General features: G+C 57.4%; 2 protein-coding genes across 2 annotated transcripts; one reads left to right on the forward strand and one right to left on the reverse strand.

The window, feature by feature from the left end:
* Nucleotides 1-1,373: 1,373 nt before the first annotated feature.
* Nucleotides 1,374-5,171, forward strand: AURANDRAFT_55567 (hypothetical protein; the record flags this gene model as incomplete). The annotated part of the gene is made up of 9 exons (XM_009043707.1): nt 1,374-1,687; nt 1,911-2,037; nt 2,433-2,531; nt 2,738-2,750; nt 2,885-2,947; nt 3,003-3,044; nt 3,221-3,248; nt 3,397-3,838; nt 3,973-5,171. The coding sequence occupies 9 exons, from the start codon at nt 1,495-1,497 to the stop codon at nt 5,036-5,038; spliced, it is 2,073 nt and encodes a 690-aa protein (XP_009041955.1).
* Nucleotides 5,172-6,967: 1,796 nt separating this feature from the next.
* On the reverse strand, nt 6,968-11,179 carry AURANDRAFT_39368 (hypothetical protein; the record flags this gene model as incomplete). Its single annotated transcript, XM_009043710.1, has 3 exons — nt 6,968-8,540; nt 8,741-9,636; nt 9,755-11,179. The coding sequence occupies 3 exons, from the start codon at nt 11,096-11,098 to the stop codon at nt 7,268-7,270; spliced, it is 3,513 nt and encodes a 1,170-aa protein (XP_009041958.1).
* Between the last annotated feature and the right edge of the window lie 997 nt (nt 11,180-12,176).

Genomic DNA, 12,176 nt, shown 5'->3' on the forward strand with positions numbered 1-12,176 from the left:
ACACATCAGTAGTCCCCGTCTCGTGCATCGACCCCAAAGTGCACTGTGCTAGCCTGTGGCCGCCGCGCGCCGCAGCCTTCAGTGCCTCGATGTCTTCGCACTTCGCGGAATGACCCCATAGCATCTCCAAACGTGCCTCCTCTGAGCGACGGTCCTGGTCGGCAAGCGCAAGAAGCTGGGGCATGGGCTCGCGCATTGCCTCGGCGGCTGATCTTAACCCGCTTACCATAGCTAAATCTCCCCTGCAAACACGCTTCCAGAACATCGCGTTCAAGTGGGGACGGCGTTCAGTTTACTACACAACCGACATGTTGTACAGTGAGGTGATCAACGTACATCTAGGCCGCCCATAGGGAACTAATCAATAAAGACCAATCATCGAATTCCGGCCGGCGGAACCAGAGTCACTAGTCGTCCATAGGGGCTGTACGTCGACCGCGCGCGCGGGCGCGGTGTCGCGGCTAGAGAGATAGAGAGACTTGAAACTTCCGAGTCCTAGTAACCGCAACCCCCAGACTCCTCGATCAGCGAGGCGACTGCGGCAAATGGCGCAACTACGGCCTCTAAAGGCAGGGGAAGACCCCCATCAGCCCCAGAATCTGACGACAGCTGAGTTGGATACCGCGCGGGCCTCGTCTCCGCGGGGCTGCGGCCGCGGCGTACATTGGCAAGTCCGTGGTCGTGGCGCGCGCCACCATCGATGGCGCTGGATACGCCCCTTGATTTTGGGCGCGACGTGGGTGTGGCGGCTGGGGCAGGCCATTTCCCTGGGGTAAGATGTACCACCCCACCGCGCACGCAGGGGTGCCGCCGGCGCCACTGGCGGAGCAAACCCAGAGGGGGCCGACCACCAGGCATACACCAGCCACGGCATACACCAGCATAGCAGCCGCATAGCAGCCGCATAGCAGACGCATAGCGGGCGCATAGCAGACGCATAGCAGGCGCATAGCAGGCGCATAGCAGACGCATAGCAGGCGCATAGCAGGCGCATACCACCAGCATAGCAGCCGCATAAGACCAGCATAGCAGCCGCATACCACCAGCATAGCAGGCGCATAAGACCAGCATAGCAGCCCACCAGCATACCACCAGCGTAGCAGCCGCATACCACCGGCATAGCAGCCGCATACCACCGGCATAGCAGCCGCATACCACCGGCATAGCAGACGCATACCACCCGCATACCACCAGCATACCACCAGCATACCACCCGCATACCACCCGCATACCACCCGCATAAAGCCCGCATAAAGCCCGCATAAAGCCCGCATAAAGCCCGCATAGCGCATAGCGGGCGCATACTACCAGGCATACCGGCGGTCAACCCCCTCGGAGCAAACCCCGCTTTGATGGCAAGAAGAAGACTCTGAGAGAAGCGTCGCGTAGTTTAGTCAGTCGCGTCCCAATGAAAACGATGTTGAAATTGCACAATTATCTACGATAGATCACGCCGCAGATTAACGCATCACGCTCGTCATTTCGCTGCAACCTATGTTGACTAACATTGCGAAGATAGACACCGCATCTGCGAGGAAACTGAGCTCTGGGCAGGTTGTAGTGGATCTCGCTGGCGCGGTGAAGGAGCTCCTGGAAAATGCCCTGGATGCCGGTGCGACGTCGATCGAGTTGCGGATCAACGATGACGGGGGGGGCGCAGAGATTGAGTGCGCGGATAATGGGCATGGTATCGCGCACCGCGTGGAATCCATCAGCGAGCTGCGCCAACGCAGCCAAGTCAAAATCTGTTTTTGACTTGTGGTTTCATCCTCGTCGTTGATCTTGGGAACCCGATATCCCGTTGCGATCTTCGAAGAATACATGACGACGAAGAATACATGAAGACCCCGCCCAAAAATTTGAATGAAATTACATTGTAATTCAATTTTGAAGATCTGATTTGTGCTCAGGTATAGCGCCGCGCGACTTTGCTCTCGTCGCCGCGCGGTCGGCGACGTCAAAGTTGGTTAACTTTGAGGAATTACGGACTGTGCAGAGTTTTGGATTTCGTGGCGAGGCGCTCGCTTCTCTGCGCGAGTACGTGCACCGCGCCCTGGTCAAAGTGCCTAACAAGTAGGATCACTCCACTTGGGGGTCGATCGCGAACGGAGCCAGAGATCCCCGCACGATCCTCTCGATTGATGGCTCTCCGAGTATCCCTGGCTCACCCGGTGCGAGGTCCTAGACTTTGCACACATTCAATCAATAGCTTCAGAGCGCATTAGTTGGACTGGTCTCGCCCGGCAACCTTCGTCTGGCGAAGTCCTAAGCCTGGCTTGCCGCACTTCACATGACGACTGGCTGTCCCCCCTTGACATCGCCGGCGAGTCTCGCTTGGACCACCCTGGCCTGGGGCCGCAGCTGAACTGAATCTCAACCGTCGAAACTTCTCGTGAAGTTGATTGCCGGAGACTCTCGTGCGCATCGTGTAGGCTCGCGGGGGAAGTCCTCGTCGTCACGCGAACGTCTGCCGACGCCGTGGGCGCGCGTCTGAGCTTCCAGCGGGACGGTATCCTTAAGAGCTCAACTCCGCGTGTGCCTGTGCCCGCATGAATCTCCTTCGGCTTGAACCTCCGCCACTGACCTCGAGGGGGGGGGGGGGCTCCTTATCTATCGTGAGCGAAGTCGGGAAGCATTATTTGTCCACACTCGTCATTTGAGACGTAACCGTTTTCGCCGCATACCGGGGGTGGGGCGGGTCTCATTGGTGCCCATCTTGTCCAACTGGTGTCTGCAGGCACGCACGAAGTGTCGGTGACCGCGCAGCAAACGAAATTCGAGCAAACGAAATCAACTGAATTCCATCTGCCGATCTCTCGGCGCGCGGATATTCGGACCGGAACTACGGGACCTGTGCGCCGCGCAAACGCGACGCTTGCCTCAGGTCGGCACGACTGTCACGGTGCGCGGGCTCTTCGATTGTGCTCCTGTTCGTCGCGCTGATCTTGCGTGGAGCTGCGAAATTCGCAACCGCAGGGCAGCCTAGACCCTTTGTCGCGCAGGCGCGGCGCTGGAAGTGGCACGTTAGTCGCGCACTCCGCACAGTCCGCTCCGGGGTACAAATTTTCCCCTTCTCAGAATGCTCGACTTCGCGGTCTCAGAGCTCGATTGTGCGATAAGTTCGGCTCACCAAAAGACGCTTAATTCCCTAAGCTATCGAGCCACGACGCTCCGTCGAGACTTAATTTCCCAGTCATGCTCGAGCTGTTATCTATCACAGGTCCAAGCGCACGCGCTCGTCGCCGTTGGTCCCCGGCAGCGTCTATTTCGCATCGGATGGACTCGACAGAGGCGAGATCGTCTTGCCTGCCAGCGATGGCCCTGCTCCGTCGACGCAAGTGCGACATTCTCCGCTGGGCTCGTGCACTGGTGAGCGCAAAAACTGGCCGCGCTTAGGTTGCCGCCTGCGACTCACCCTCGTCAGCGGCGGTGGCGCCACGCGGCGGACAGCAATCGCCGTGCAAGCGCCGAGGTCGCTGCGCGAGAGCGCTTCAGCGCTCTTTGGACACGCGTTCGCCCGATCGCTCGAGGAGGTCAGCTTCGATCTTAGGGGAGGTGAGGACTGCTCCTTGGCTGTCATTGGCCTCATGTCGCGTGCTGGTGGCTTCGATGCGCCAGGGCCGAGAGGCGGCGGGGGTGATCGCCAGTTCCTCTTTGTCAACGGAAGGCCCATTGACGCACCTCGCGTGTCTCGGTGCATCGGCGATGTGTGGCGGAGTGTCGAGGGCGATCGGCGCGGTCGTCCAGCCTTCGTCCTTGACATTCGCGTCCCTCCAAGCGCCGTAGACGTCAACGTTTCCCCAGACAAGCGTGATGTCGTTCTGGACGACGAAACTGGGCGCGGCGCGGTGCCCTTACCGGCTACTTCAAATTTGTTCGTCGTCCTTCATGTTGTGAGCTGAGACAGGAAATTCGATGCGGACGTAGTGACACGACTGACATTTCACGAGCGACACGACCACGCCCGCGCAGGCTTGTTGCCGCACTGCGTATCGCTCTCCATGACCTCTGGGAGCCATCGCGCGGGAGCTTTGCAGGTGGCAGGTCCCTCGCACCGCACGTCGCGCCGAGTACCACGCCCGATACGGAAGCCCCCTGCTCCTTGGTGCTCCCCATTGCGGTCCCATCATGTGTTACCAGCACTGCCACTGCCACAAATGCTCCTGCGAGGGAAGCAATGCTCGTTGTACCACCAACGCTGCGCCCGACGCAACGCAACAGCGACACGATCGCGGTCGCGCAAGTCATAGCGCTTTCCCCATGGCAGGCCGCAAGAGCTCACATTGATTGGAACTGCGCCGTGGCACCAGCGCGGCTGCACGCTTCTTCGGTATTCGGCACCCTCGCGGTGCAGTCGCGCTGTGGCCATGGCCACCGGACCGTACAGATTGATCGACGTCCGGGCGGCAACGTGCCAACCGCAGCGCTAGCCAAGACCGATTTCAGTGCCATGGAGGCGCTCGGTCAATTTAATCTTGGCTTTCTCGTGTGTCGCCTCGGCGATCACCTGTTCCTCGTCGATCAACACGCAGCGGACGAAAAATTCCGCTATGAGGCGCTCTGGCGCGACACTCGCGTTGACACACAGCCACTCCTGGCACCCCTCAGCCTCGACCTCGGTGCCACGGAGGAGCTAGCGCTTCTTGAGCGCCGATGCACCGTGGAACGCGTTGGCTTCCGCCTCGCCGTCAATGACCTCGCACCCCCGGGACGACGCGTCGCCGTCATCTCGGTCCCGAGTGCACGAGGCGCAACTTTTGGTGTGTCGGACATCCGCGAGCTCATCACCCTTCTCGACGATGACGCCGCCCATGACACGACACTACCCAAGCTCCCCAAGCTCCACACGCTCTTTGCATCCAAAGCATGTCGCGCCGCTGTGATGATCGGCACTCCGCTCATCAAAACAAAGATGACCCAGCTGCTCGACCACCTCGCAACCCTCCTGCAGCCCTGGAATTGCCCCCACGGCCGCCCGACCACTCGCCACCTTGCCCACGTCCCCTCGCTCTTCACGCTGCACTCGCCCGCAGCGTAGTTCCGCTGAGTCTGTGGCGCCAGACGTACCAGTAGGGCCCCCTACCTTCAAGTTACCCGCCCAAGTTACCCCAGGATACTACCAGGATACTACTAGCGGATACTACTAGTCCCGACTAGCCTACTGTGCGCTTCATTTGCAAAGGACAACCAAAATTAGATCAGTAGGAACAATACCGGACATTTAACTTTGAGCGCGACACTCCCGCTCGTTTTACGCGCTTTAAGCGGCCGAGGAGTCGCACACGGACAGTGCGAGATGGGCCACGCCACTCGAACGTCCCGATATGCCCATGGCGTGCGGTGGTGGCCGCGGTAGCGCGCATGGCCGCAGCGAGCCGCGAACGGGTTCGGTGCGTTACGGGCGTCTTAAGCTTGTGCGCGAGGACAGTGACGCTGCAGATGTGGTCCGTGGTGATGATACAGCCTGCCGGACGCAGCGGCGTCGATCGGTTTGAGGTGCTCGCTCCGCGACAGCCCATGACAAGGCGTTTTCGGGACTTTATCGGGTGATCTCGAAGAAATTCGGACCCAGGGCCTCGTCGGCACGCCGCTTCGTACCGGCAACGCCTTAGACAGCTTCGACCACCCGCCCGATCAACTCGGAGACATCTGGCTCGTCGCACCCCGACTCTCCAACGCAAAACCGACGTCTCCGCACACAATCTCGCAGCGCGACCGGTTCCGCAGCACGGGGCGACGCAGAAAACCTCGCCGTGGCCGCGTGCCCGGCAGCGGAGACGCGGCAGGGCCTCGCCAGAGCTTCAGAGCGGGTTGCGACGCCAGGGCGAGGCTGTCCGAACCCGTCTCGACAGCCTCACAGTCTGTCGCAGGCGTCTTGCCGTGGTTGATACGTCGTGTGGCTGGCAGGCCTTAAAATTACAACGCCACTGACAAACCTTCTGAAGAGTCGGCGTCGCAGACTCTTGCCGCACGACCTATCAACAACGGCAAGCGGAGAGCGTCTCCAAGAGCCCGGAAAGTTGCCTTCAACGCCCAACCCGGGGATCTCTGCACATTTTTGTACACGACGACGAGGGCCGAGGCTTCGATTGTACACGCAGGCGGTCCTGTCACGTTCCCCGGCGCCAAAGTCCCCGTCAAGATTCGTCTACTTCTCCCGGAGTTACGCCTCCCGTGAGGTTTCGGGCGCTCGCGCGCCGCGCGCGTCGCGCGACGACCGCGCGGCCGGAGCCGATTCCACCGCCGAACTTGGACGACGTCCGCCTCAAACACATCACGGACGCGCCTATGGGTACTTTCCGCGTACGATTCGACGTCGATCGCGTCACTTAGCGTTTAAATGGCACCCAGCGCGCCGGCTCAGGCTGATCAGATTTTGGTTGAGGATCAACATAAAACCAACTTACCGGGCCGTTATGGCGACCAACATCACCGGAGAAGCAGCTCCATCCGTTCTCCTGACTCCTCATGAAGCCCTGCGGCCCACACACTGCCTTGTGGCGGCTTCTGGCGGCCACAAATAACTTCAACATGGCTGTACTACCTCCGAGGTATCCTAAATGGGATTTCGTGAGACGGATCAACCAAATTCGATTAGTCGATCATAAAACACGTGGGGCGACGCCCCACAGCCACTCGTTCAAAAATATCTCTGCAATAAAAATCGCAAAGCCGTTCGGACAGAAGCTCGCTCCAACTTCGACCTTGAATGGTATTGCCCCCCGGTCTACTATTTCGCTACGCATCGGAGAGTGGAAGTAGTGTACTACACGGTCATATGTAACTTTAAAGCAGATACCTTTGATATGCGGATGAACGACACTAATGTCGCCGTGCACGAAGGGCTGTGGCCTGAGCAACGCGGGCCTGCAGCCCCTAACATAAGCATCGACACTAGGACAATCACGAAAAGTAGGCGCAGATGGCTCTTAGATCCCCGTCGCGACTCAGCATATCATATGATGATCGGGGGAAACTGGGGGTCTTAGTCTGGTCTTAGTTAGGGAATGGGGCCTGTGGATACGAAGGCGCACGCGGCGGGGGGCTGAACGGGCCGTGTGACCCCGTAGGTCAGGGCCGACGGGGAATGATCTGGGAGTCACCAGTTGGTCCGTCTGACAAAATCCCATTTAGGATACCTAGGAGGTAGCGGGTAAGTCATTCGCAAACGCTCGTCATGATAATTCTTGTTTGGATGACTACTGCAAAAGCTGAGACTTGTGAACATGTGAACTTGCTTGTCTTGATACCACAGCATGCACCGTGGCTACATGGCAAGGTAAGCGGCAGTCGCGCTTGAAAAGATATCGGCACCGACGTCAAGGTTGAACGCCGTGCCAGATAAAGTCCCTTGAAGAGATTCCTTTCTGTGGAGCGCGCAGGAGGCAATCAGAGTTTGAATGACAGCATCCTCCTCGTGCCTTTTCTTGATTGTGGGCGATAGTGAAAGTGCAGGTGCAGCAAGGGCAATCTTAAGACACTTCGATCCAAAGGCGGTGCCACTAGTGTCGCTGATGATCACCTGTCCACAGCAGTTCGCATATGGTATTGGAACGATCTTGGCTTTATCAAGAAGAGGTTTGTTGCAAGCGAGAGCTGCGGCGGTAGAAATAAAGCCATCGGTATTTTCTGCCGGGTCGAGATCAGCAAAAAAAACATCGACCTTGTCAGCAATATTGAGCTTGGCCTTTTTACGGAGCTTATTGACGCGGTTGCAGACGTCGCGAGCAATCGCTTGCCGACGAAGAGTGTCATCCTGTACCGTACTTATGGCAACAGTGAGGGCACCATCTAGCGTGGTCATAGCCGCGTACTTCGTCTCATCCCCGGCGAAGGTAGATTTGACGATGAGGTCGCCGGCAACAAGCTGGAGAGATAGCCCATCCACATCAATGTTGAGCTCACCAACCTTGCTGTAGTTACGGAGCGCAGTTGAGTCAAGATTCTTTATGATGGCGGTTGCAATGCTCATCTTCTTACCGAGTCGCTTTGCAAGGATAGGTAAGTTGGGTAGGGCAGAAACTGAGCACCATGTATCGACGTCGCTTGTAAACGAAACGCCCCAGGCATTGAGCTCCTCAAGGACGTACGACTCAAGTTGTCCCTGAATTGCAGAGAGGGCTCTAACGTCACCACAGACCACCATCACTTCCTTGACAGGCGTTTTCATCGAAATATTGGCAGCTTCGCGTGCGCGGCGGCCAAGCTCAACAACACGCTGCAGTAGATTCATTCCCATGACGACGCCATCATCAAGCTTCGAGCTGTCAGCTTGTGGGAGCATGACATAATGGACACTGTCAGCCTTGCCAACTGTATCCGGTGCCGCGCTCACGCTAGTAAAGGCAATTAGCCGTTTTCGCAATTGCTGATAGAGATACTCTGCAAAGAACGGAGTGAATGGAGCCATAACAACCGCCATTTTGAGAAGGACCTCGTAGAGAACGGCCAAAGAGACGCATGTGGAACCCTCGCCATCTGCACCCTTTAGCCGAGATCGGTTGAGGCGCACGTACCAATTTGTCAAGTCTCCCAGGAAGCTAACAAGCCTAAGAAGATAAGATGAATCGCGAAGCGCGTCGGCTTGAGTCAAAGACAAAACAAAGCAAAGTCTGCTGTGAATCGTGTGTCATTCAGTCTCTGTCCCCCCCCCCCCCCCACTCAGATATTGGAATTTGTACCGGGTCCATGTCTTTTGGGAGGATGAGGGTACACTGGGCGCCGAATGCTATTTGGATACGGGACTCTGGCACAGTTCCGTGGTACGACAGTGTAGAGGCGATAAGCTTTCATTTCTTCATGGACGAATTTAACGAGGCCCTCGAGATTCGCAGTGATCCATATGTCCATAACGTTCGTGGAAGCTCTGGCACAGCGTTCGTCTCGCATTAGTCCCGTCCCAGTATGCATCTCCAATCGAGCCGCCTGCTGTGCAAAGAAGCAGTAGGCATTGAACCAGGGCAGAAGGACGTCACGGAGGACACCGCGCACCCCAGACTCCATGAATTTGAGCGTCTCGCCCTTGACCACAGGCGAATTGATGAGATAGAGTCTGAGCGCGTCGGCCCCGTGTGCATTGACGACAAGAGTTGGATCAGGATAGTTTTTGAGACGCTTGGACATTTTTTTGCCGTCCGCGGCGAGGACGAGACCATTCACAATGAGGTTATTGAAGGCGGGTTTGTCAAATAGTGCTGTTGAGATTACCATTAACGTGTAGAACCAGCCTCGTGTCTGGTCAAGGCCCTCTGCTATAAAGTCGGCTGGAAATTTCTTCGCAAACTGCTCCTCGTTGCATTCAAATGGATAATGCAGTTGGGCGTAAGGCATTGATCCGGATTCAAACCAACAATCGAAGACTTCGTCGACGCGCCGCAGTACAACATCTGAACGGGTCGGAGATGCAATCAACAGATCATCCACATTTTCACGATGCAAGTCGCAGAAATCTGCTGGGATCTCAGACCCGTCTGGGAGTCTGCACCTAGCCCGTAGTTCTGCAACGCTGCCCACGGCCACCATCTCAGCCAAATCATCAGAAATCCAGAGCGGTATTGGAGTGCCCCAAAATCGGTTCCGGGATATGGCCCAGTCCTTGGCATCTGCCAGCCAATTGTGAAAACGTTTCTCTTTGACCTGACAAGACATGGGTTTGTGCACCTCGAAAGAACAAGGTCAAGACGATAACAAACGTCTATTACACTTCACGACACGTTGTCGGGGATCGCATGATTCGGACACCGGGCTACCGTACAGAGGCAGGAACCCAGTAGGTCTGTGCGTTATTCTTGATGAGCTTATCCTTAATTGCTTCCACCGCTACAAACCAGGAGGGAACAGCTTTATATATGAGGGGCGTGTCTGAGCGCCAGCAGAATGGGTAACTGTGTTCATGAGCCTCTTTGACCACAAGACGTCCCTTCTCCTTGAGAGATGCGCAGATGGCCGCGTCGGCGGATTTGACGTGCACGCCCAGGAGCTCCGCACTTACGGGCAAGGTGAAGCGGCCATTGGCGTCTACTGGACAAGGGAGGCTGTCTTCACCACCTTTCTTGACGTCAATCACGCCGTGCTCGACGCAAACACGATAGTCATCTTCACCGAAGGCGGGTGCTTGGTGTACGATACCTGTGCCGGCGTCGCTGCTCACGTAACTGTCTGCGACAACTTTGAAGGCACATGCACGCCGCTCCGCGGTGTCATAAAAGTCGAAAAGGGGCTGGTATTTACGTCCAATTAGTATTGCGCCCGGAAAGGATTCTAGGATCTCATAAATTTTTGATTCGCTGCCTTTTTTGAATTTCTTGGAACCGAGTATAGGAAAAAGCTGCACAAGCCGCGCCTCCGCAACAATGTATACCTTTTGCTCCGAAACAGCACGGACCTTTACGTAGGTCAATTGCTCGTTGATACAAAGCGCAAGGTTCGATGGCAGGGTCCACGGTGTCGTCGTCCATGCCACGAGACTCGTTGCTGGCTCGTCAACAAGTGGGAAAGACACGACAACGGCAGGATCTGACACATCTTTATAGTTCAGACCGGCCTCGAAGTTTGATAGAGGTGTTGCACACGCAGTTGAATATGGCATGACCTTATATCCCCTGTACACGAGGCCCTTGTCGAATAATGTCTTGAAGACCCACCATACTGACTCCATGAAGTTGACATCCATCGTTCGGTAGTCATTTTTGAAATCGATCCATCGACCAAGCCTCGTCACTACGGTCTCCCATTCGCCCGTATATCGCTGGACGATGCTCCTACAATGCGAGTTGTAGGTACCGATTCCCATGGCCAAAACCTCATCCCGAGAGCTCAGTCCTAGAGCCTTGTCAATTTCGTACTCCACCGGCAATCCATGACAGTCCCACCCGAATCGACGCGATACCCGGTGCCCGGTTTGATGCGCATACCGAGTCACAGTGTCCTTTATCGTACCGGCGAGAATGTGCCCGTAGTGAGGCAATCCAGTGGCAAAAGGTGGTCCGTCATAGAATGTGTACTCTGGTTTTCCCGAGCTGAGCTTCACGCTCGTCTGAAACGCGTCGATCCGCTTCCAGTACGCCAAAATGGCCTCTTCCTCCTCCGGGAAATTCATGCGTAGGATTTTTGGGCACAATCGACAGCTAGCGTGACAGACGCTAGCGTGACAATTGGCGAGCTAACTTCTGCTCGCTGGCACACGGCGCGTATCTGCGCCCGCAGGCGGGCACGGGAGCCTTTATAGGACACCTCATAGGGGCCCCTAGGCAACGTTGCGTCTTGCAGACGCGGCCGAGACGCGGGAGACGCGAGTTCCGGGACGCGGCAGGACGCGGCCAAGACGCCCCGGGACGCGGCCGAGACGCGCCGGAGACGCGGGACGCGGCCGGGACGCGAAAAAAAAGACGCCAGAGACCACCCCAGGACCGAACCCAGGCTCCGTTCGCGATCTACCCCCCGGGGTTCCTGAGATTAATTCTGTGGCGTCCCCCCTGGGGCCCTCTTTGCGTCCGTCGGGCCCATGGGGTCCCTGGGGTGTGGGCAGGACCCGCTTTCGGTTCCGGAAGCACGTTGCTCCCGGTGGGGGTACACCTGGGAGGCCGTTCCAGTACGTGTTTGGGCCGTCGCGGCGCTCGGGCCGCCCTATTAAGCTGCCTGTGTGCCTCTCTCTCGCTTTCTAGGTCACTTTCCGCTGACCTTGCGGCCTCGTTGGCCGCAGCGAGACTGGCCCGAAGGTTCGCGATCGTCCCCTGCATCGCAGTCGCAGCTGCGGCACCCCGGCCGACCATGGCCCGCACTCCAGGAGAGGCCTGTGGAGCCTTCCCCCTTGGCGGACGCCGCCTGGGCGACTCGGCGTCTGTGTAAGGAGCGCCGCCGCACAGCGGGCACGTGCACCGACGAGCGGGCTCGAGGAGCCTGCACTTGGGGCACGTGCAGTCCCGAAAGCAGCACTTGTGGTCAAGGTTAACACACCTGGTGCACCTACGACACCCAGCTTCAGTCTGGCACTTGCGTGCTTGGTGCGCGCTCTCGCAGCGTCCGCAAAGCAAGCGCTTGGTTGAACATACAAGCACGACTTCCGACCCGAACCGGCGACCCCACGCTCTTCAAATGTCCCAATCGATGCGAATAACGCGTTAGCTCGATGCTTTAGCGTGGCGAGGGGGATAATTCAACAATTTTGCCTCGATTTC

The sequence above is a fragment of the Aureococcus anophagefferens genome, assembly GCF_000186865.1.
Source record: "Aureococcus anophagefferens unplaced genomic scaffold AURANscaffold_63, whole genome shotgun sequence".
NCBI classification, from domain to species: Eukaryota; class Pelagophyceae; order Pelagomonadales; family Pelagomonadaceae; genus Aureococcus; species Aureococcus anophagefferens.